At 45.9% G+C, this 24,351-nt stretch overlaps 1 protein-coding gene across 2 annotated transcripts in view; it reads left to right on the top strand.

Annotated features, from left to right (window-relative positions):
- Positions 1-15,733: 15,733 nt before the first annotated feature.
- Positions 15,734-24,351, top strand: part of LIN7A (lin-7 cell polarity scaffold A) — a 58,462-nt gene continuing 49,844 nt past the window's right edge. The window contains exon 1 of one of the 2 annotated variants that reach the window (XM_083182316.1): positions 15,734-15,833. In XM_083182316.1, coding sequence (XP_083038442.1) covers positions 15,797-15,833 — 37 coding nt within the window. In that variant the 5' untranslated portion in view covers positions 15,734-15,796. The remainder of the gene's footprint in view (positions 15,834-24,351) is intronic. The other variant, XM_083182315.1, reaches the window with a different exon arrangement.

Below are 24,351 nucleotides of genomic sequence, written 5' to 3'. Positions count from 1 at the left end.
CTCATTTACTCCCCTCTCAGTACCCATTAACTTTCTCCCACCCAGCACCTATTAATCTATTCACTCACAGCTCCCATTAATCTTCCTCTCATAGGCCCTTATTCTAGTTGAATCGGACAGATGCGTAGTTTTGGACGGCCACCGAGTGTTCTTAGCCCCTCCTACCATACGGATCGTTTACACCGTCCGAATGCGGTAAGTTGCCGAGTGAACGGATGTTTCATGCGAACACCTCACCTATCTGTGGAAACCTCTCCCATCCTCTGATGGTCGCAGACCATCGAATGATGGACCGAGTGGTCAGGCAGCACTGGGTGCTCCAGACCACACGGACATGTTTCTGAATGAAAGCAGGGATATGGGCGGGCAGCTGACATCCGGCTACACGTGCATCACGGCCGCATTACCATACGTACGCCCAGCGTTTTCATGGGAATGCCCTTGAAACGCGGGGCGTACGCATATGGTAATGAGCCCAAACAGCCCTTCACGATCCTCTGCACATGCGCAAACACCACATTCGGAGCCATCCGACTCAACCAGAATAAGGCCCATAGTGCCCTTTAACCTCAGCCATTTAGTAGTTCCCTTATCTGCTTGGCACCTGCTGTTAGAGATGGGCATGAACCATCGACGATTCAAAATCATCAATGGTTCATGGCCGATGTTGAATACTTTTGCCATCGATGGGGGAGAACCAGTTGGTTTCCCTCCATCGATGGAATAGCAAAACAATGTTTTGCTTTATTTTTATTTTCAAAGTGCCGGGACACTGAGCATAGCTCCGACCCCGACTCCTTTGAAGCCCTGCCCCCATGTTTTGATTGGTCCACATGTCAATCAATCAAACACAATGGCTGACCATCGATATGTAAAAATATCGATGGTCAGCCATTGCATAGTTTAGCACTATTGATGGCCAGTTGCAGAATTGCCATCGATGGCAACCATCAATGGCAATGGCAACAATGGCCATCCCTACCTGCTGCTCATTCAACTCCGCTCTACTTGTACAGCCTGGAAGGCGGAGCTTGCGTAATTGGCTGATGGGTCAGTGATAAATTACCAGGCACTTTATCGATTCTCCTCCCTTATCACTGCTTCCTACATCTACCCCAGTGAGAGGTAACGGGGTACTGTAGATTAATTATTTTCACAGGCGCTCCTAGGCAGCTATTGTATCTAATTGAAGAACCTGATTACTGTTATCTAGGGCTTTGTAAGGTTTATTACTGTTATTTAGGAGGAAGGTTAGCGTTTAACAGAAGTGTATTAATGTTCTCGGGGCAGGTGGAGTTAGTGTGGTTTGGGGGGTAAATTTACATTCTCTAGGAGGGGGATTCTGTGTTGTGGGGTTGTATTACTGCTGTCTAAGCTTTGGACTGGCACGGTTTTGGGGTTTGTATTAATATCTGTGAATTTGTGTTGGGGTGAATTAATGTTATTTGGAGGCTCTGTTGAAGTTATGGAGAGTGAGGGTATAGTAATGTTATTTGTGAGTAACATTATTTAGGGAAGTTCATTAATGTTATGGTGGAGTAATAATGTTCTCCTTGGTGGTGAAATGGAAGTTATGACACCAGGTATCAGCGGGTGCTGGACGGCTCCCCGACAGTCGGGATTCCGATAGTCATTCCTCCGACGTCGGAATCCCGACTGCTCCCTCGTGGGGGTCCACGACCCCCATAGAGGGAGAATAAAATAGGTGCCCGCAGCGTGGCGAACCCGCAAGGGGCTTCATTGCGCTCCCCACGCTGTGCAGTCAGGATTCCGACGTCTGACTAATGACTGTCGGAATCCCGACTGTCGGGCTACTATACCACACCCGTATCAGCATCCAAGAGGAAAAAGCCCAGAGTGATGATAAAGGGGGCTTCCACTATCATTACTAGGCCATGTCTCCTATTAGGACACCTTTGCTGAGGGGTTTGTATAGCGCACAGGGTGACACCAACCCAATGACACAACTATACCAGAAATCCAATAGATATGCACATCAAGTGGAACCTTCATGCCGGCAACCTGCAGTATAGTGTCTCTATCCCTGTGAAGGCGTAGCTTTGCCCTGCAGGCACCAGGAGGGGCTCCAGTAGAGAAACCCCGAGAGGGAAAACTGCAAAGTGTTCTGTAAACATATCTCGCTATTGGCAACTTTTCTAAAAAAGTCTCTGTCTATGGACCAGATGCACTAAGCTTCAAATGTGATAAAATTGAGAGTGATAAACCATCAACCAATCAGCTCCTGCCTGACCTTTTTCAAACACAGTCTTTGACATGGAAGTTAGTATCTGATTCGCTGACTGTTTATCACTCTCCATTTTATCACTTTTAAAGCTTAGTGCATCTGGCCCTGTATGCCTTCCTCCACTCCCCGAAGTCTGAGAAATCTGACATGGGGGGTTATTCAGACCTGTTCGTACAGCTGCGAACTCACGGCGTGAGCAATTAGCAACCAAATGTACAGATCATAGCACACATGGGCCATCCTGTTACAAAATCTTGCTTTGTTTTTAAATCATTTAATCGTATTCAGATAGGAAGCCATTTATTGGTGTTCCTGGGCTGCTTTCTGGGTGTGTCAGGAAACACAAAGTCATGTCAAGTTGTTCAAGGGAGGGTGTGTGACGTCACCTCCTGCCTCAATCCTCATGTTTTAATCACACTGCCTGAGTAGGTTCTTGGCTATGCACAGACTGCACACAGTGGGACAATCATGTGATGGTTAGTTGCAGATGGATTCGCAGCTGATCGGAGGCCTGCAATATTCCCGCATGCCACTCACAGGCTTGCATGAGGTGGAATTTAACTCAGACTGGGCAGCGGCTAGCTAATCCCAGGGAGATTATAGGGTTCTGCTAAATCACACCTCAGGTCAGGTCTGATGTATTCCCAATATTTCTGTATTTAACAAGCATTCATATGGCTACTAGAATTCTACTCCTGTTACAGTAAGAAGCGAGTACCAACCAGGCCAGATTAAAGTTAGTGCAGGCTTCAGGGCAACTAATTATGTGGGCCTCAAACAATAAATGTATCAGAAAAATATGCTGGTGATGTTATTAAAAAGCCTGATTGCCTTGTTGTTAATCTGGCTCAATTTTTTTAAGAAACCATTCTTACATTGGAAATTATTCTGAGCATGAGATTGGATCTACATTTTATGGCCATTCTTTATGATTTGTTTCAGACAACTTTGAGGTATAATAGCATTATTTTTAGAAAAGCAGTCAGGCCTTATTAAAAGTGGGTGTATGTACAAATTCTGGGAAATGTTTAATATAGTGGCAAGTGGTAACACAGAATATTCATTTTAAAAGTAATTCTAACTACTCAGTGGTGTAGCTAAATTTTGGGCGCCCCCCCGTCGTTAGGGGGGCCCCCCCTGCCGCCACCCCGCCAAGCACCCGCCGCCCCCGCCGCCCATGCAAACCCCCCCCCCCCCAATCCCCCGCAGCCTTACCTATCGCGCTGGTCCCGACGGCTCCGTTCTTCTGCTGAGGACCACCACAAAATGGCCGCCCCCATACAGCAGACAGTTTCAGAGAACTGTGTGCTATATGGGGATGGCCATTTTGTGGTGGTCCTCAGCAGAAGAACGGAGCCGCCGGGACCAGCGAGATAGGTGAGTCTGCGGGGGGGGGGGTGTGTGTGTAACTAAGCACCGCAGCCCCCGGCGCCCCCACATGCACAGCGCCCCCCCCCCACCGCAGTGGCGGGGGCTGCGGTGCTATAGTGACGCCGCTGTAACTACTGTATGTCATAAAGTAAAAAAAATGGGGCTTTTAACACTTCCATACTTCTGAGATAGTTATTACATATAATTTTTTCCTTAGACTAGAGATGGGTATATAGTGACAGTAGCCTATAAACATGCAAAGAAACTCAGTGCCCCAGCAGACCGTGTGCTGCCGAGATGGTGCAACAACTAGTCGACTCTACTGAAGAAGCGGGTGGACTTGGAGAAGGGGCCCGGGACATCACTCAGGGAAGCATGCCATACACAAGGGCCTGACGTAGTGCACTGCGTCAGGTACTTGTACACTACAGTACTGTAACACATACAGCCGGCATGCATATAGAATCTATATATAAATTCTATCTTCAATTAAATTAAATTCATGGGGGTAATGGACGGTCACGCTGCGGAGACACAGCCGGGCATGCATATAGATTCATATGTATGCCTGGCTGTATTTCAGCAGCGCAACCATCCATTACCCCCAGGAATTTTATTTTTACCCCATTTGGGGTAATTTACCTCACCACTGACTTAGATGGAACTTGTGAAAGTGTCGGGCCACAGGAGTAAGGGTTTTCATAGCTTGTTTGTCCCTGGCAACATTCTTAATGCTAGACAGATGGTCAAGTAATCTTTTCTTGATAATTAGATTATTATTTATATATCTTAAAAAAATTTTTTTTATGATAACGTGTGAATCCCCATTGAGATTATTGTTAATATTAGCACTATTACTGCCATTTCGATTTATTAGTGATCTCATCTACTAAATATACACTTTTCATATTTACTATATACCTATGTCACACAACTCAATACCTGGATTCACCCCAAATATTGCATTTATATATAAACTTTTTATTTACATTTGACAAAATCTTTATCCACCTCTCCCATGCCCCTGCTTTAAACATTGCTTCTAAAATTCTTGTTACTCAACCTTAAAATCACTTTAAACATTTCGGCTTCCCATTGGCATGTCCGTGTGTTGAGACATATGGACACACTGTTACAGAACAATATTAAATACAAGTAAATACTACTGAGGCTAATTGATCTGGCTGAACACTTCCCGTACTGTGCTTTGACTGGTAGATGTGGCACACAGATACACAGGACGAGGGAGGGTTAAAGTGACTCGACTTTGAACAGCTTCGATTGGACAGGCAGTCTCCCACTTAGGTATTGAAACTTCATCTGGACCCTGGTTGGGTTGGCCCTGACAAAGCTGCTTTGTGAAGCATGCGCTGGCTGGCGGTGTGCGAGCAGAGCAGTACACTGTTACCTTGATACTCTGTTTGATTGTTAGTTTGTTGATTTATCCAGCACTTGATTCTTGCAGCCCTTATAAGGGTAGCAGGTGTCACTGCGGTCCTCTGTGCATTGGACTCATCCGGCACTTATACTACCTATGCCGCATATTATATTATACTTACCACAGACCTTACTACCAGGTACAATATCTCATTAAGTGGTACTGCTACCTATTTAACGTACAGGTTGAGCATCCCTTATACAAAATGCTCGGGACCAGAATAATTTTGGAATATTTTTATATTTGAATGAGGTATCTTGCATTTATGTTGTATAAGCACAACAAACACATGAAAAAGACACAAATATATTTTATTTTTTGCACGAAACAAGGTTTTAAAACATGAAACAAAGTTTGTGTACAATCTCAGACACTGAATTCGAATACCAAGCAATCATTTTCTTGCACATATTTAGTGCACATGTTTTTCCCCATTAGTGCCAGTTACAGATGTCCCCAGTAGGTTTTTTAGCAAAAAATAAACAATCAAAGTACATTTTGGAGAATATGGTTTTCAGAATAATTTGGATAACAGATATTTAGATAAAGGATACTAAACCTGTATTTGAATATCACCCTTCATCTTTATTAGAACATACGTAACTGTATCAACAAGAATACTGCCATCTTGACGAGCTACTGTATATACCACATGCTCATCTGCGGTGTTATACTATGCAACCTATGATTGCAATTTAGGTGCTTGTTAACCCATTAAGTGTCATGTTTTGCAATGTTTTGTGAGACGTGCTATACACTCAATTCTAAAACGTATATGAAATAAAGTGAAATACATCAAAAACATTACATAGAAAATATATATCAATCATAACGCAAACACAGGCCATTTATTTAAATGAGATGCTGGAGACTGTCAAACCTTTATTGTTACAAATAATTAAAAAACAGTGTACTGCTTGCACGCCTTTTTTAAGAAAAAACACCTATTTTTTTCCATTCTTAGCTATCACTATGGCCCTTATTCTGATCGGTGCGGCCGGATCCGATTATGCGGCCAGGACCGTGCGTGCGAAACCCCGCCTTCCATACGGATCGCCAACTCCATCCGTACGCGGTAATAAGCTGGCCGAACGGACCGCACGTGTATTTTTCACGGAATACGCCTCCTCCATCTAAGGGAACCTCCCCCATCATTCGATGGTCGCAGACCATCGAATGCAGGACCGAGTGCTCCACCAGCTCCCGCAACCTCAGACCACACGGACATTTTTCCGTGCAAAAGCAGGGATCTGGGCGGGCAGCTGACATCCGGCGATGTCATATGTCCGCCCCCTACACGTGCGTCACGGCCGCATTACTATACGTACGCCCAGCGTTTGCATGGGAACGCCCATGAAACGCGGGGCGTATGCATATGGTAATGAGCCCAAATAGCCCTTCACGCCCCTCTCCACCCCCTGTTCGGAGTGTTCACATTTCATGCGGGATTTGGCCGTACGCCCCGCTCGCACATGCGCAGAGACGCCTCTGCACATGCGCAGACACAAAACATCGGCGGTACGAACGCACGCGGATATTACCGCACCGACCAGAATTAGGGCCAATATGTTTTGTGTGTTTTTTATATATATTTTGCAGTTTTATTGAACTCTGATAAAAGTTACATTTTAATTAATTTAGGTGCACCACACCAAGGACAATCTTTCTTCTCCCAGGTGTGAAGTAAAAGCAGGTGGGCAAGAAAAGAGATCACCATGAGCCTTCATCAGAAGCGTGGAAATGGCTCTCCTCCTAGTAGTATTTAAACATCCCGGCTAGTAGTTCACAGCTGATGATCACTCGCCGCTAATCATCGTTTTGTGGCTAATGGGCATGCTCGGGAAGGTGGAAACAAGATGGTGGTGCGTTCCGCCAATCTGGACATGTGTGCCGATACGTTCCACTGCGCTGTCTTGCAGGGAGTCCAATAGAGTTTGTGTTATACACACAACATATTCCTTACAATAGATCCAGACATCTGTATTCTGAATATAAATTGTGTACTACACTAATGTGTATATATAGAAAAAGAAAATAAGAATTAATATATATTACTATAGTAATGCATACAAATACATGGCAAACTGTATCTGAATCCACTCCACTATCCACATATAATAAACCAATCTTAAGGCCCGTCCGTCGGATGGGCGAATGTTTATGCTTATGTAATTCTTATTCTACCTACCTTACCCAACCACAGCAGGGCAGAAGATGCTGATGCAGCCAGAGCAAGTCTTCAACTATCCACCTACCCTTGCCAACCACAGCAGGACAGGAGCTGCTGCAGCAGGTACAGAATATCCCAAAACCCTCAATGAATAAGCAAACAATCAAGAGAAAAAAATAACTGACTGGGGATCGATTTCACATGGATTTCCATACGCTATCTACAGTGTTTGATTCACAGACCACTCTGCCGATGAGTCACTTATTCACTTCAGTTTGTCAAAAGTTTTGTAAAGTAAAATGTTTTTCATTTAATGGATCCTTATAGACCTTTAAGGGTCCACTTAAAAGAAGTCTGTATTATTGTTGTGTATTCAGAAAGTCATAAGCTTTCCAACGACATATAACAATGCATGAAAACAACAGAAATAGCAAGATCCCTTAAGACAGCACCCTTAAGGGCTCATCCAATTAGCCCATCTTCAAACTTATCTCCTCCCTTAAAGCGTTAGAGTTATTGTGGAACATCCATACACACAAACATTGTTCAATTATAATTACAGTATGTATATATAGTGTACAAATATATAAAATAATAAATTAGGTGTACAAAACTATTGTTTAAATAAAATTTAATTGGGTTATCTGTTTTTAAAATTGTACACATGCTGGCATTTTGTCTGAATCCTGTATTTTCTAGTGAAAGAGTTTTTTTTTTAAACAATAGAGTTTTACACCTAATTTATAAATATCTAGTTGGAGGAAGCAAGGAATTTCAAAGTGCTTGTGGCCCTCATAATATGTACTAAGGGGCCCACAAAGGTTTTGATAGATCCCTGATTACCAGCAAGGTGGCAATTAGGAATGGGTCGTTAATGTACAGTATACTGTAGATAATATGCTATTGCAAAACTTGAGAGTGAAAGCACCTGAGCACAATGTTTGAATTCCTTGTTATCTAACCTTGGGAGGGGGAGGGGGAGCAGACAGGTTACTCCAATAATTAACCATTTACGAATGCACATGCAAAATGTAAAAGTGTGTAAAGCAGAAGGTGGGAAGTAGATGTATTATTGGAAGTCTATCTTATAAAGATAATATAATGATAAGGTCTATGTCTATGTATTCCAATTTCCTGATATTCATATTACCATGACAACATAGATTGTGTCACATACTGTAAATTGGAAAATTGTACAGGTGCATCCGTTCATGGCAGATATACTGTGCATTGACTCAATCAGATCAGAATGCTCTCCATAGCTTTTGAAATACTGGGGGTATATTTACTAAAAACTGCTTTTTCAAAACTACTAATCTTAATCGGTACTTGTTTCCTAGCACGGCCACACCGATTTACATCGGGGTGGTCGTGTCGGAAAAATCGGGTCGATCGCATCGCATGCGATTTGGTCGCATGCGATTTGGTCGCATGCGATGCGATCGTCGCGACCGACCGATTTTGGACCCGATTTTTTTTTTTAATTAAATGTAAATCGGGTCCCTGGGACCCGATTTTACATTGGATTCAATGTAAAATATTCCCAACCCCAACAAATGTCACGGCGTACACCCCACCCCACGATAGACGCGTCCTCCGACCTTTTCATTCCCCTACTATCCACGTCGGCGTGGAGTTGAGAATAGAATAGTGTGGCGAGCGCAGCGAGCCACCGAGCCCGAAGCGTGGCGAGCGCAGCGAGCCCCGCGAGGGGACGCGGATACCTTCACAGGTAAACGCGTCCCTTCGCGGACTTCACAGGTGTCCGCGTCGCCACGGACACCTGTGAAGCCCGCGAGGGGACGCGTATAACTGTGAAGGTATCCGCGTCCCCTCGCGGGGCTCGCTGCGCTCGCCACGCTTCGGGCTCGCTGGCTCGCTGCGCTCGCCACACTATTCTATTCTCAACTCCACGCCGACGTGGATAGTAGGGGAATGAAAAGGTTGGAGGACGCGCACCGCCGCCCCTCACGGGCTCGCTGCGCTCGCCACGCTTCGGGTTGGCGTCTATCGTGGGGTGACGACGGGGACATCTAAAATGTGAAATGGGTCATATTGGCCCATTTCACATTTTTCTAATTTTTTCAGGATTTCAATGTTAAAAAATCTTTTAACATTGAAGCCTATGTAAAAATCGGGGGCATCGCGTCGGGACCTATGTTAATGGTCCCGACCGACGCGATGCCCCCGATATTTTACCTTTCCCGACACGATTTCAATGTTAAAATATTTTTTAACATTGAACCCTATGGGGAAATCGCGGGCATCGCGTCGGTCGCGTCGGGACCATTGTTAACGGTCCCGACCGACGCGATGCCCCCGATATTTTGTCCTAGCCGGCCAAATAGACCTGATTTCAAAGGAAATCGGGTCCATCTTATGGATCGTGTACCTTAACTAAAGGTACACGATCCATAAGATATGTGGCCGTGCTAGGAAACAAGTACCTCTTAATCTCTTTGAAAGCTAGCTAGATATAATAGTAATACATACTAAACAAGCCATGTTTGCCCTGTATTTCTATTGTCCTTTTACATTGAGAAGCAGCAGCTTTGAAAAACCAAACTTTAGGCCGGTTTCACACAGTCCGGCTCCTGCCGGACTGTGAAGTCCCGTACGGCCAGGGAGCCGTGCCGCACACACTAGTTTATCATGGAAGGGATGGCCACAGCCCGGCAGCCGTCCCTTCCAGTGGCGGGATCCGGCTGCAACCGTGCGGCCGGGTCGTGGCCGTCCCGTGTGAATGGACACAATAGTGTCCATTCACAACTAATGTGTGCGGCACGGCTCCCTGGCCGTGCGGGATTTCACCGTCCGGCAGGAGCCGGAGTGTGTGAAACCAGCCTCAGGGCTTTTTCACACAGTGCGGGCGGCGCCAGACGGGAATAAACCGCACGGCTAAAAGCCGTGCCGCCTGCATAATTGCAAGTGGACAGCTATTTGTCCTTGCATACTGTGCGGTGACAGCGCAGCCGCCGGCTACTTAACACCGGATCTTACCACTGCAGCCGACGGCTGCCGTACCGCAGTCGTCCCGTCCTCCCCGCTCTGTGTGGTGTGGAAGGCAATGGGCGCCTTCACACACCACGGTTCTGCCACCTATTAAAGCCCGACCCATGTGATGAGAGGGGCGGGCTTACAGGACGTCAGGGCTATTTCAGACGCTTCATGCCAGGGAAAATTTTTTATTCCGCCCCCGTGTGACGTCAGGGGCAGGCCTACATGACGTCAGGCTGGACATGCCTGTGGCCGGTTTCACACACTCTGGCTCCTGCCGGATGGTGAAATCCCGCACGGCCAGGGAGCCGTGCCGCACACAGTAGTTTGTCATGGAGGGGATGGCCACAGCCCGGCAGCTGTCACTTCCAGTGGCGGGATCCGGCTGCAGCCGTGCGGCCGGGCCGTGTGTCCATTCACAACTACTGTGTGCGGCACGGCTCCCTGGCCGTGCGGGATTTCACCGTCCGGCAGGAGCCGGAGTGTGTGAAACCGGCCTAAGGCTGGTTTCACACACTCCGGCTCCTGCCGGACGGTGAAATCCCGCACGGCCAGGGAGCCGTGCCGAACACACTAGTTTATCATGGAGGGGATGGCCACAGCCCGGCAGCCGTCCCTTCCAGTGGCGGGATCCGGCTGCAACCGTGCGGCCGGGTCGTGGCTGTCCCGTGTGAATTGACACAATAGTGTCCATTCACAACTAATGTGTGCAGCACGGCTCCCTGGCCGTGTGGGATTTCACCGTCCGGCAGGAGCCGGAGTGTGTGAAACCGGCCTAAATTTCCACTGCATCGTATCAGGGAGCCGGTGCATGTGAAAGGCACAAATGTCAGGCAAAAAGCCGGACAAAGTGTGTCCGGCTTTTTGCCGCCCGGTCAGAACCGGACAGTGTGAAATAGACCTTAGTGTATATGACCCTTGAAGTGAATTCAATTTAAGGCATTAACTTAGTTACCCAGATCCTAATAGATAGTAATGGAATTAATATATCCTATGTAGAGACCCTCTCATAGTTTTTTAACAATAACTATGGAACACATAGGAGCTCTTGTAGGCCAGAAACCATGTGCAGGGCCAGTTTAACAATGGGGCAGATGGAGCCCATCATCATGACATTATGCTGATCACCAGACAGGCATCAGCTGACCACATGGTTGGCCATAAAGCCTACATGTTATAATTGCATTCCTAGTTTACACTTTTATGCTATTTTTGTACTTTTATATAATTAGGGAGACATTTGGGGCATATAGTGTATAAGTTCTACATGCCTACATGGCATTGGCCATCATTTCAGCTGGGAGGGCCCTGGGCGACTCGCGGAGGGGAACGGCAGGTAATACATTGCTATATATATCTCAGTAGTGTATAGCCAGCTTAAAACTGATATAACGCAGGTTATCCAGCTGGAAAATGTCTCATTCTGCAGTGTATGCTACCATGCAAAACAAAACTTAAGCTTAAATTGCAGCTCTTTCATAAAAATGTCTGTGCTCAAGCTGGGCTTATTTACATGGACAGATGCTGGGGGACACAGGGACCGGTACTTGTGTATTATCACGGTGCCCGATTTCATCTAAATCGCATCCGATATCGCATCCGATTTATCGGCCGATTTGTGGCCGATTTTTTTGACCGATTCGATCTGCGATGTGATTTTGCTTCCGATTTGCGTCCGATTTTCGGCCAAATTTTTGCCGATTTTTGGCCATTTCATTGCATGTTATTCCATCCTTGCACACCCCCAGGTACTATGTGATGGTATGCGATGGTATGCGTTGTGATTTTCGGGAAAATGCCCCGGATTGTACAATTAAATATCGCTTAGCATTGCATGCCAGCAAGTGGCATGCGATGCGATGTGATTCGCAATGTTAAATGCATCCCCATTGTTAACGCCACCCCCACTATCAACGCCAACCCGAAGCGTGGCGAGTGCAGCGAGCCCGCGAGGGGCGGCGATACGCGTCCTCCGACCTTTTCATACCCCCACTATCCACGTCGGCGTGGAGTTGATTTTAGATAGTGTGGCGAGCCCGAAGCGTGGCGAACGCTTTACATGTATTCCGCGTCCCCTCGCGGGGCTCGCTGCGCTCGCCACACTTCGGGCTCGGTGGCTCGCTGAGTGGCCACACTATCTAGAATCAACTCCACACCGACGTGGATAGTGGGGGTATGAAAAGGTCGAAAGGACGTGTACCGCCGCCCCTCGCGGGCTCGCTGCGCTCGCCATGCTTCGGGTTGGCGTTGATAGTGGGGGTGGTGTTGACAATGGGGGTGCATTTAACATTGTAAGCACCCATCAGGGTGATTGTACAATTACAAATTGAATCGCTTCACATGCATCGCATGGCATTCATCACATGCCACTATATTGCATGCAATGCTATACGATGGAAATCGGGGGTGTGCAAGGTGTGCAATGATGGAACAGCATGCAAAGGAAAAATTGGCCGAAAATCGGCCAAAAATCGGCCGCAAAATCGCATCCGATTTTTGCATGCGATTTGCGGCCGATTTCGTGGGCGCCGTGATACACAAGTACCCAGGGACCTTATTCAGGTCCATTCGCTACCCCGCACGTTCGCATGAGGGAGTGATGTTTAGTGACTGCGCATAAGCATGCGCATGTTCAGCTGCTTGGTGCGAGAGGGCACAGCCATCATTGAATGAATTTTTCCCTGCACACAAACTGCTAAATATCCATTCGCGCACGTGTATGAACCTGAATAAATTCCACAGTTTGGGAAGTAAAATAAAACAATGACCCAATGTTAATTAAGTAAACTAAGATATTTAAAAACTAATGAGGGCATCCCTTATTTAAATTTTGCATACATCAAGAGTTCCTACCATATTTTTCAGGACCACATCATCAGAGGGGACATATTATTTTGGGGGAAACAACATATTTTTCCAAAAATGTTATGTTCTACAAATTACTCAATAGCAGTCATTATTATAATTATTAGGAATACACTGTTATTTTAGGAATGCACATCTGTGGAAATTCTGTTTATTTTTTATTCCACCTTGATAGTGGCCCTTATTCTGGTTCACTCGCAAAGGCAAGTTCCTTCTCAAATGGGCAAAACCATGTGCAGGAAGGGGGGGGGGGGCAAATGAGACTTGTGCAGAGAGAATTAGATTTGGGTGGGGTTTTACTTCATAGTGAGATCTATATTGCAGTGTAAAAATAAAGCAGTCAGTATTTTCCCTGCACAGAAACAAAATAACTCACACAAATCTAATTCTCTCTGCACATGTTACATCTGCCCCACCTGCAGTGCACATGGTTTTGTCCATTAAGAAGGAATTTGCCTTTGCGAGTGAACCAGAATAACGGCCAGTGTTGCTTGGCCTTGTTATTCAGATGACTATGCTGGAGCCCCACCTCTGTAAGTCCAGGAACAGAGAATTTTGTACCTAATGGAATGGGTCATGTTGTAGGTTATGCCCCCCCCCCCCCAGTTTAGGATTATATTACATAATCAGCCCCCCCTTGCAGTGCACATGGTTTTGTAAATTTGAGAAGGAATTTGCCTATACGAGTGAACCAGAATAAGGGCCACAGTCAGAGGCGTAGCAGCTGCACCCCTTGCACCTATGATAGTTACGCCCTTGACCACAGTGCTGACTGTTCGCAGCATAGTGGCCCGCATACGTAGACAGACTTTTGCTATAAATAGTATGCTCGTGACTGCTAGCCCCTCATTCCTATGTGAGCCCAGCAGCAATGCGTACACATTGTAAACCCACTATATCACAGGGTTGCCGACTTTTTCTGTCTCCTCTCCGGGAGAAGCCCGGAGAGGAGACTTCCAGCTGCAGGTCGGGGTGCGGGGCTTGAGCTTTACATCATTAAGCCCCGCCCCCATGATGATAAAACCACCAATTCACGGCTCTCCGTGGAGGGGGCGGGGCTAAAATGACACGATTTTAGCTCCGCCCCCCTCCTCTGAGACCCGGGAATTGATGCAATTCAATCCAAAGGTATGGGGGAAGACCGGGGGGTGGCGTGGGGGTCCCCCGGAATCCGGGAGGGCTGCCCACCTTTCCGGGGGGCCGGGAGGAGGACCTGATTTTCGGGATCCTCCCGGTAATTCCGGGAGGGTCGGCAACCCTGCTATATCAAGCTGCTACATGCAGTAAAGCTGTAGTGGGTCACATGTCTAGATAATTATTTTCTAATCAGGACATATCTAGATAATGTAATAAAAATGCATAATTTTCTGCATCATGGGTGTAAAAGATTTTTTTTAATGGTGGCTGTCAGTGCCAATCTCCCTATGGAGCATTTCAGTTGTTGCTTAATTTGGGTGTAAACAGCTGCCGGCATTTCTTCTCTCAACCGCTAGAGCTGGTGAGCCACAATGTGAGAAAAGTGACCTGCCTGGTTGACCAAATGGCACTTTCTGCGGGTTGGGATCGTTTGGTCTACAGCATTATGGTCGACAGTCATTAGGTCGACACCATTAGGTCGACATGGGGAAATGTCGACATAGGTCTAGGTCGACATGGTTCTAGGTCGACATGGTTCTAGGTCGAAAGGTCATTAGTTCGGCAGGTCGTTAGTTTGACAGGTCATTAGTTCGATATTGTCTAGGTTGACAGTCAAAAGGTCGACATGGGGTTTTTCAAAGGACAGCTCTTAACGCAAGAGCTGTCCTTTGCCATAATTATCGCATATGTTAGAGCATATGCGATGGGCGGCGAAGGGGCTGGAGCTGGGCTACAGATGTAAGAACATCCCGCCCAAAGTCTGTGTAGCCTGTGCTTTTTGAACTAGCTTTGGATCGCATTGCATGCAAATCGCATGCAAATTGCATGTGCATGCGATGCATTCTAGTTCAAAACGCATGGAAATATTGTACCGTGTATGGGCACCTTTAGGTTTAATTATGTTGTGAGGGACAGGATTCACTTCTGTTTGTCCAAATGCTATGATTGGAGGACACAAGCACTTGCCTATTAGCTTGACATAAATAATTTTAATTGGCTCTCGACCAGCTACCCAGGGTACTCCTGCAAGTGCCCCGAGGCACCCAGTAATTATATAAATGTCAGTGATAGCAATAGTATTTATATGATTGATTATACATACTGTATAAGATATGCAGCCTTTTATTTTTCTATTTCTTTATATAACAAATACGAGCATAGTCTTCTAATGAGACGAGATAAGAACTTCAGGTGAATTAATATATTACGTAAAATAAAGTCTTCTGCGTTACCAGGGGAACATTTTGAGGTTTAAAAATACCCTTTTCTGAAAAATGATTTAATCAATTGCATTAACCCCTGAAGTACACAGTATTATGGTATCCAGTATGAAATGACTAGGAATATGAAAGCTCATTTTATATCTGGTATGTTCATGTCAGTGGGAGACTCATAATTATTGCTGTGATAGTCTTATTAGGAAGATAAAGTTAATAAAGGCTTGTGCGAGCGGCTGTCTCATAGAGAAGTGCCCCCCTCTCTCCTCTCTCCTCTCTCTCTCTCTCTCCCTCCCCCCTTCTTCTCCAGCACTGCTGCTCTGGCTCTGAGCGTCACTCTGCATCCAACCACAGACATGGCGACAGTGGTCCAGCCCCTCACATTGGACAGAGGTAGGACAAGATGAGTACCTGCTGCTGATGCTGTGTGTGTGTGTGACATTGCTGTGCAATTATATAGCCATACTGGCATTGTTATCATTTTATTTATGGCATAAAATGGATCCAGGCTGAATTCTGCTTGTGAAACAATCTGCTTCTACGTCTACGTTAGAGTAGTGTATATGTGTGTGTGTGTAGCTGTACTAGTCACAGGGACTCCATGCTGGCCTGGAAAGATTGCATTGGTAAAGGTTCATTAAATGCACATCATATTAAATCAGGCAGCAAATTGTTACCTGTGAGGGCAGTGCTCCCTCACCCAGCTGTTTGTTTAGGTTCATTGACTTATAAGTTGCTCCTGATCACCGTGTAAGCTGATATGTGCCCGGACAGAATGAGAGTGTATAGGGGAATAGTAAACAGTGTTTCGGATAAGCTGTCTAGGATCATCAGTCAGTCACATGCAGCCAGAAGTGAAGTTTCCCTGTGTAGACGGTGTGATATGTAAAGGAGACTGGACTGGGGAAGGGCAGGATGCTGAGAGAGGCAAGTGGGAAGGAGAAGCAAGACACCTGCACTAGATAATAATGTTCTAGGAAGAGCAAGGACATAGCAGCAGGCAGACAACAAGACTGTTTGATGAGAGGGGAAGGGGAGGAAGTGCAATTGTGTTAATCAGATGTTAAAGGAAACTGGAGCTGAAAGCACTTAATTAAGAGCAATGTAAACAAGTTGGGATAGTTATGTTCAAAGTCACAGCGAAGTGTAAAGCTTACCAAGACTCTGAGTTACAGTGCCTCACACAATCTTGTCTTATAGGAATTTAATTCTGGCGGTCAGGTAATACAATAAATGTTTATGTTTGAACAACATTTTCTTTTTAAACATAACGCCAATAAATTTGTGCATTCACAGATTAAATATATCTTGATTCATTTACATCTGCTTAAATGCAAGTAAGGTTTCACACTGTTTTATTTCTATGCGAATCATCATCATCATTATCATCATAGTAATATAATTAATATCTTAAATGACTGAAATGACTTCTGGGTAGTAAGGATGAACACAGCAAGTGAAAAAGAGACCTTTACATACAGTATAGTGAGGTCACTGACTAATTTACTTAAATACGATAAACCAAGCAATGCTGGGGTTCCCCAAGAGACACGCTTTATCAGTTAAGGTGCGTACACACGGGGGAGATATATTGCTCAGTGTCTCCTTTTCATCAGCAACCAGAGATGGTCACTGATGAATGGGAACCTCTGCCGGCCGCACCCCCGGCAATCAGCTGGTCGTAATAGCGAACTCCTGCAACCAGCAATTAGACCGGGGCTGAAAACGGGAGCGCGCACCCGGTGATTTATCGCCGGGGCACACTCCCATCACTGGCAATATGGTCGCCAGCGACCATATTCCCAGGGATTTCAGCCCCTATCGCAGCCGTGTGTACACGGCTTAAGAGATAATGATCACAAATGTAGATTATTGACCACCTGAATAGATGAAAAACTCTGCCAGTCACATCAAAGAGTGTCCATTCTGCCATTCACATGTTATGTAACTGGTTCTAGGCATTTTGCTGAAAACTGGCAGAACGTTTTAGAATATTAATTATTAACTGTGCAAAAACTATTTATGGCGTAATGCTGAAAAAAATCCACTTGACTTTGCTATATCTTTATCATCTGGAAGGAAAATCAGTAGGAATGATGTTAATATAAGCCAGCACATTGCTGTAAAGTGGCTGAAGCAAGAGGCATTTTTATTGGATTTCTATTAAGTGTTGGTTCATTCATCAAAGCAGAATTATCTAACAATCCAGAAACTGTTTTAAAAATACCTTATTTTAGTATATTTAAAGTAAACATGTAAAATTTACATTTTAATGTGTTGAATTTTGCTGGTTGCGGTTTACACTTGTGTATTATCAGTAGTAGTTTTGTTTCATGTGTACAGCAATAATTAATCATTGACTAATTATATGTGCATACCTCCCATCATGACCCATCATGACCCTCTCCAGGAGGGATGCACAATGCTCTATTCTGGGACTTCCCTCTCTTGTACCCCTTTTCCACTTGCAAGCTGGGTGCAAAATCCTGGGTGCGACCTGGCTGGCAAACCCTTTTCTACTGGTGACCGGACCCGGCATAAATCTATGCGGGTGATGTCATAGGAGTCGGGGCCGGGGCTGCACTGGGAGATGAGAGCATCTCCCAGCAGCATCTCCCAGCAGCATCTTCTGTATTGCAGAGAACGGGACCCGGGTCACATCGACCCTTGTTTTACGTTTACAATGGGAGCATCAGGGGTCCAACCCAGGAAATTACCCGGGTTGGACTTGGGATTTTGCATTACCACTAGCTAATGTATAATTGGCATCACCTTTCTTATAAGTTAAACTGTTCAACACAGGTGATGGTAATCATACACTAAGAGAGAAGTTCATGAGCAGAGCATTGTGTTCCTCCTGGAGAGGGCCATGTTGGGAGGTATGCATTTGAAATAATTGGCTGACAATTGTCATCTAGAGAAAAAAAGCTAAATTTTGTGTGTGTGTGTGTGTGTGTGTGGGGGGGGGGGGCATTTCTTTGAAGAGCAGTCATTTGTAGGCTTACCATACTATCCCTTTAAACAGGGACACTCATGAATTACACAGGTTCTGTGGCTGTCTGACTTCAAGCCTGTATTTTACTTAGTATTCATCAGTTGTCTAATTGTCCAGGTTTTAAGGGATATTGGATTGGTTCTGGTGGTATGTATAGAACTATGATACAACACTTTCATCATATATTAAATCCTTGTCCCTTCCCTTATACAAAGTAATTGCTATAGAAGGCATTTTTTGTATAGATGCTTGTACTATGCATCTATGCGCCTGGAGTTCTTTACCTGAAAAATTGCCATGGTAAAGAACCAAATTACTGTGGAATTTCATGACAACTTGCTCATTTCTTTAATAGAAATCTAGTGCATTGTTGTTCCAACAAATAAATAAATAAATGTTCTACAGATGGAGCCCCTCCCGTTCATTACCGGCACTAGTCATAACGTCGCTGCTGGCGGGCGCTGGCGGGGAGGGACTCCATCAGACTGGAACGCGCGTGCGTCTCACACACAGGTGTGTCCCAGTCACTCGTGGCTTGCGGCATGACGGCAGGGTTAGGGGGGGGTTCGGGGCGACGGTGGGGACCGACCATTGGGACCAGGGAGGCGGTGGATGGTGACCTCCGTCAGAACTGGGCGCACGAGCATCTCATGCGCACGCCCCCTTCCAACGGCTGGCAGGGCTGACGGCTGGCGATAGAATTGCCAGCCCCTGCAAGCATGAGGCCAGCTCCCTCTGTATATTAAGATGCTTTTTCCAGTTCAAGGTTGTTCCAATAAAAGTACCATGACAAGTGAAATTAACAAAGAATCAAAGGTTGTGTGTACTTTTTGAGAAGGTGTAAGCTTTGGCACGGATAAACACAGCATGCTAAACATACAGTACAGTAAGTGCAAAAATGCATAAATTGCTTATATTAGAGATGCCCAGAAAATATGGTACTAAATACAAGATCAAGGAATATTTTCATGGGGTCAAAAAGGTGTATTGCTGCCATTACAGCTCCATTATACCTGTAATGTTAGGAAAGTATGAATTAGGACAAAGAGGTTTGCCCTGGCACATAGAGGAGCTTGGTTGCACCACAGAATATACTGTATATATACAGTATACTTGGCACTTCTAAAGTCCTAGGTTGCCCCAACCATACTTTCCTTCCCCCCCAAAAACACCATTAAATTGCTGCAGTTCTGGAAGGCACATAGTTTCCTCGGTCATGCCCAATTTTCTGAGGGCACTACACTACACTACAGGATCTGTCAGTATACCGATGGTGGTTATGCCAGCATTCACAATACCTGTGCCAGCATCCCAACTACCACCAGAAGATGATGCCGCGGAATCCGGACATCAATGAGGATGCCTACAACTGTTGGGATGCCGAATGCATGTATGCGGGGCAGGTTAGGGTTAAGCTGGGGAAGGAAGGGACTGGGTTAGCCACTGGGGGAGGGGTATTTAGGGTTAGGTTGCAGGGGGTGATATGGTTATGCTGTGAAAAGGGAGGGTTAGGCACTTAGAAGGGGGTTAGGCAGTAGGGCATGGGGGTTAGGTTTAGGTGGTGGGTTATTGGTGGTTACGGTTAAGTACTAGTGGGGAGGGTTAGGGTTAGTCTGTGAGGAGGGAGAGTTTGGTTTAGGGAGGCAGGAGGAGGGTAAGTATAGTTACCTGACACTGTTTGGATTCACTCCATTGGGATGCCGGGGTTGGTATTCTGGCTGCTGGAATACCCGCCACTGGTCATCTGTATGTATCCCATCCTCTCAGACAATGTGGAAAGTTGGGTATGTGTGAGAGGTGGCATATAAATAAATAAAAAAATGCTGATGGAACAAAACAACAACCTGGTTACTCTTTTTCAGAAACTTTATATTGACTTATGGGCCCTACACACTTAGCGACCCACTCAGCATGAGTGCTCAGTACACAACAATGTGCCAGCACTGTGCGATGATGCGATCAGTCAAGGCCAGTGTTCTCGGTGAGAACACTGTCCCTGACGATTAATAACCAGCTATTGCTATGGCCCCTACCAGTGGTGTAATTATAGCTCTGCAGGCCCCGCGTTGGCGGGGATGCGCAGAGAAAGTTTGGGCGCCGGGGGTCTGCGGGGCTATAGTTACCCGCTGCTGTCTGCCGGTACCTGCCTGCCGTACCGTCACAGTCCCGTCTCTCCAAGCGCTGGCTCCTGCTTCTATAATGAAAACTGACACTTAGAAAATGGCTGCTCCCATACTGCAGACAGTTTTCTGCAAAATAGGTAGTTACGCCACTGGCCCCTACACACACAGCGATGTAGGGGCATTTTCTGAGCAATGTAGTTAAATTAAGTAAATAACTGTATATCACTATGTGTGTAGGGCCCATTATACTTATATCACTTAAGGGGTTATGCAATGTGCTGCCGCTATTTCCGACGTGGGAAATAGCGGCGGCTCCCTATTCCATGCTGTCATTAGCTAGAGCATTGATGCGGGATCACAGCAGAACGGGCCCGACTTCAGAAGCTGTCGGGCCCGTTCTGCCGATAAGGGCCGTGGATTGTAGTAATCCGGGCCACAGATCGACAATCCATGACCTCGCCCCCTTTGCGCCCATTGGCAGGTGGAACATTGAATCCCGTCTATCATTATGCGGTCGATCTGACCGCAAACGGGCCAGAATCACGGCTGTCGGCAGGGATCGACAGCCGTGATACCAGATTGCATACCCCCCTTATACTATTCCATGATTGATATCCCTCATACCCTAAGAAAAATGTTGATAAAAAGGAGCCAGGTTAATTTTGCCAAGACCCAATTAATTTATCAATAAGTTTTGGCGTGTCAGAGGGAACATGCAGATAAAACCGTTGTCAGGATCTTACCCTTGATGGCAACACTGTGAGGCTAACCTCTGTGTAACAACGCAGTCTTATCCTTTCTGTGTCCAGCATTGGCTTGGCTACCATTAAGTGTCTTTTGCTGCCTGGCCAAATAACAGTACTGGAGCTTAAATAAAATACAGCCTTAGGGTATTCTTATACTATTTAATTGTTCCACATAGAATGCCTAAAAAGGACTAAAGCAGCCCATACACGCTGCAATGCCGGGCTGTGCGTTCTGTGCTTTGAGGTGCGCGCTCCCGCGGCACCTCATCGCACAGTACAAAAAGTATGTGCTTGCACATACTTTTTGTACTTAGTTCTCATCACATCGCATTGCATGCAAAACGCATGCATGCGCAATGCAATGTGATGTGATCTGTGTTATTTAAGCCCTCAACGCACGCCCGTATCGGGGCGTGTATGGGCAGCTTAAGGGCTAGATTCTCTAAGCTTCAAAAGTGATAAAATGGAGAGTAATAAACAGCCAGCCAATCAGCTCCTGCCTGACATGTCACAGACTGTGTTTGAAAAATGTCAGACAGGAGCTGATTGGCTGGCTTTTTATCGCTCTCCATTTTATCACTTTTGAAGCTTAGAGAATCTGGCCCTAAGAATTTGTCCCAATATATTACCCAGTAGAAGGAAGGGGGTATAGCTAATGTATTTGCCCAATTGGAGGGAAAAGATCATTATTTATTAACAGTCTCTTATATAGCACAGCATATTCCATTGCGCTTTACAATAGGAGACAGTGATACAACAAACTGGGTATTTACAGAGAGTCTATGAGGGCCCTGCTCACAAGCTTACAATTTATATCATGTGATTATGTATCATACATTCAATATAGCAACCTATTAGCTTCTAGCTACCATTGATTTAGTGCATTCTATAAAATAATACGTGGGATGCACTAACATCTTCCACCACACATCGCCGGCATTCGCATTGTTAATAATCGCATATCCACTAACATATGTGATTATTAACGCAAAGGACAGCTCTTTCGTTGTCCCCCTCCCGGCTGCTGCTGCTCAGCCAGGGCTCCGCCTCCTCCCCCCCTGCACCCTGAAGAGGTGGTGGTGGTGGTGGGGGGGGGCTTGCGGATCAGTGGGGGCTGCGCAGGGAAGCCCATAGGCTTCTATGGGGGTTCCGCCATGTAGAACTGGTATATAACTGGTATAACCCCCACAGCAAAGCCTCGGTGGTGGGGCTTTGCTGCATACGAAAATGCGGTAAAAATCCCAAAAACTGTTGGTTTTTTTTACGGCATTTTTTTGTTTGGTGCATCTTGCAGAATATCTTGTAGCTCATTGATAGTTTTAACTTCCCAAACCGCCCTCATTAGGAGTTTTGATACATCTCTCCTATGTAAATTATTCCTGTTACTATTAGTTATTGCTTTTACACTTGATCCATAAACCTATGAGAAGAGATCCATGTAGAACCATGACTGAGGTCAAATATAATTAATCTATGAGGTATATATTTCTTAGGAAATTTCAAAAGTGTGTATTGAATGGGAGTAGGCCTGCTGTTATATGTGAGAATGTTATTATTAATAATATTACTAATACTAATAATAATATTTTATGCAATGGTTGTAATTTACTGTATATATTTCTTCTAAAAACTAATCCAACATAAAAACATAAGAGATGTATAATCCTGAATATAGAATTTAAAAGACTGCTGGATAAACTCATCTTTCTGTTTGACAATATTTTATCCATGGACTTAATATACAGTAATTTATGATCTGTGCAAGCACTTAAAAAACATCTGGCGATTCCATTCAAATCAGGTATTAACGTGCCATCCCAATGCCATCTCATCACCAGGCATCAAGAAGCCAGGCAGAATATTCGGTACTCTTTACCTAGAAGGGCGCCCGTCGCGGGCATCGCGGGTACATTTATGTGTGGCCGCGACGCGACCGACGCGATGCCCGCGATTTCCCATTGAAACCCATGTTAAACATGGAAATCGTGTCGGTCGCGTCGCGGCCGGCCATAAATGTACCCGCGATGCCCGCGACGCGATGCTCCCGATTTCCCATAGGAATCAATGTTAAAAGGCGCGATGGACCCGATTTTACTGTTAAATGGCTCAATGGACCCGATTTGGCCATAGAAATCAATGTTAAATGGGCCACAGAGCCCATTAACCCTTAAATGTCCCCCCCAATTTTTAACGCCACCCCACGATCCACGCGAACCCGAAGCGTGGCGAGCGCAGCGAGCCCGCGAGGGGCGGCGGTACGCGTCCTCCGACCTTTTCATGCCCTACTATCCACTAGGGCGTGGAGTGAGAATATAATAGTGTGGCGAGCGCAGCGAGCCACCGAGCCCGAAGCGTGGCGAGCGGACGCGGATACCTTCACAGGTAGACGCGTCCCCTCGCGGGCTTCACAGGTGTCGGCGTCGCCAAGAACACCTGTGAAGCCCGCGAGGGGACGCGTATAACTGTGAAGGTATCCGCGTCCCCTCGCGGGGCTCGCCACGCTTCGGGCTTGGTGGCTCGCTGCGCTCGCCACACTATTATATTCTCACTCCACGCCCTAGTGGATAGTAGGGCATGAAAAGGTCGGAGGACGCGTACCGCCGCCCCTCGCGGGCTCGCTGCGCTCGCCACGCTTCGGGTTCGCGTGGATCGTGGGGTGGCGTTACAAATTGGGGGGGACATTTAAGGGTTAATTGTGCTTATTTGGGCTCTGTGGCCCATTTAACATTGATTCCTAGGGCCAAATCGGGTCCATTGAGGCATTTAACAGTCAAATCGCGGTCAATCAGCCTTTTTAACATTGTTCCCTATGGGAAAATCGCGGTCATCGCGGGCATCGCGGCCATCCCGATTTACCCGCGATGCCCGCGATGACCGCGATTTTTACCCCCGACGACCGCGATTTCAATCGCTGGCGCCGTTCTAGGTAAAGAGTACCGAATATTCTATTTTGCAATGTTGTTTTAATTAAAACTAAATTGATATAAATAATCTGCAAAGGTTGTTCCAAATCCAAAAAGGTAAAAAGGGAAAACTCTGTATACTGT

This window comes from Crinia signifera, chromosome 4, assembly GCF_055691185.1.
Source record: "Crinia signifera chromosome 4, ASM5569118v1, whole genome shotgun sequence".
Lineage (NCBI taxonomy): Eukaryota > Metazoa > Chordata > Amphibia > Anura > Myobatrachidae > Crinia > Crinia signifera.
Note: the sequence above shows the minus strand (reverse complement) of the source record. Positions and strands in the feature narration are given on the sequence as shown.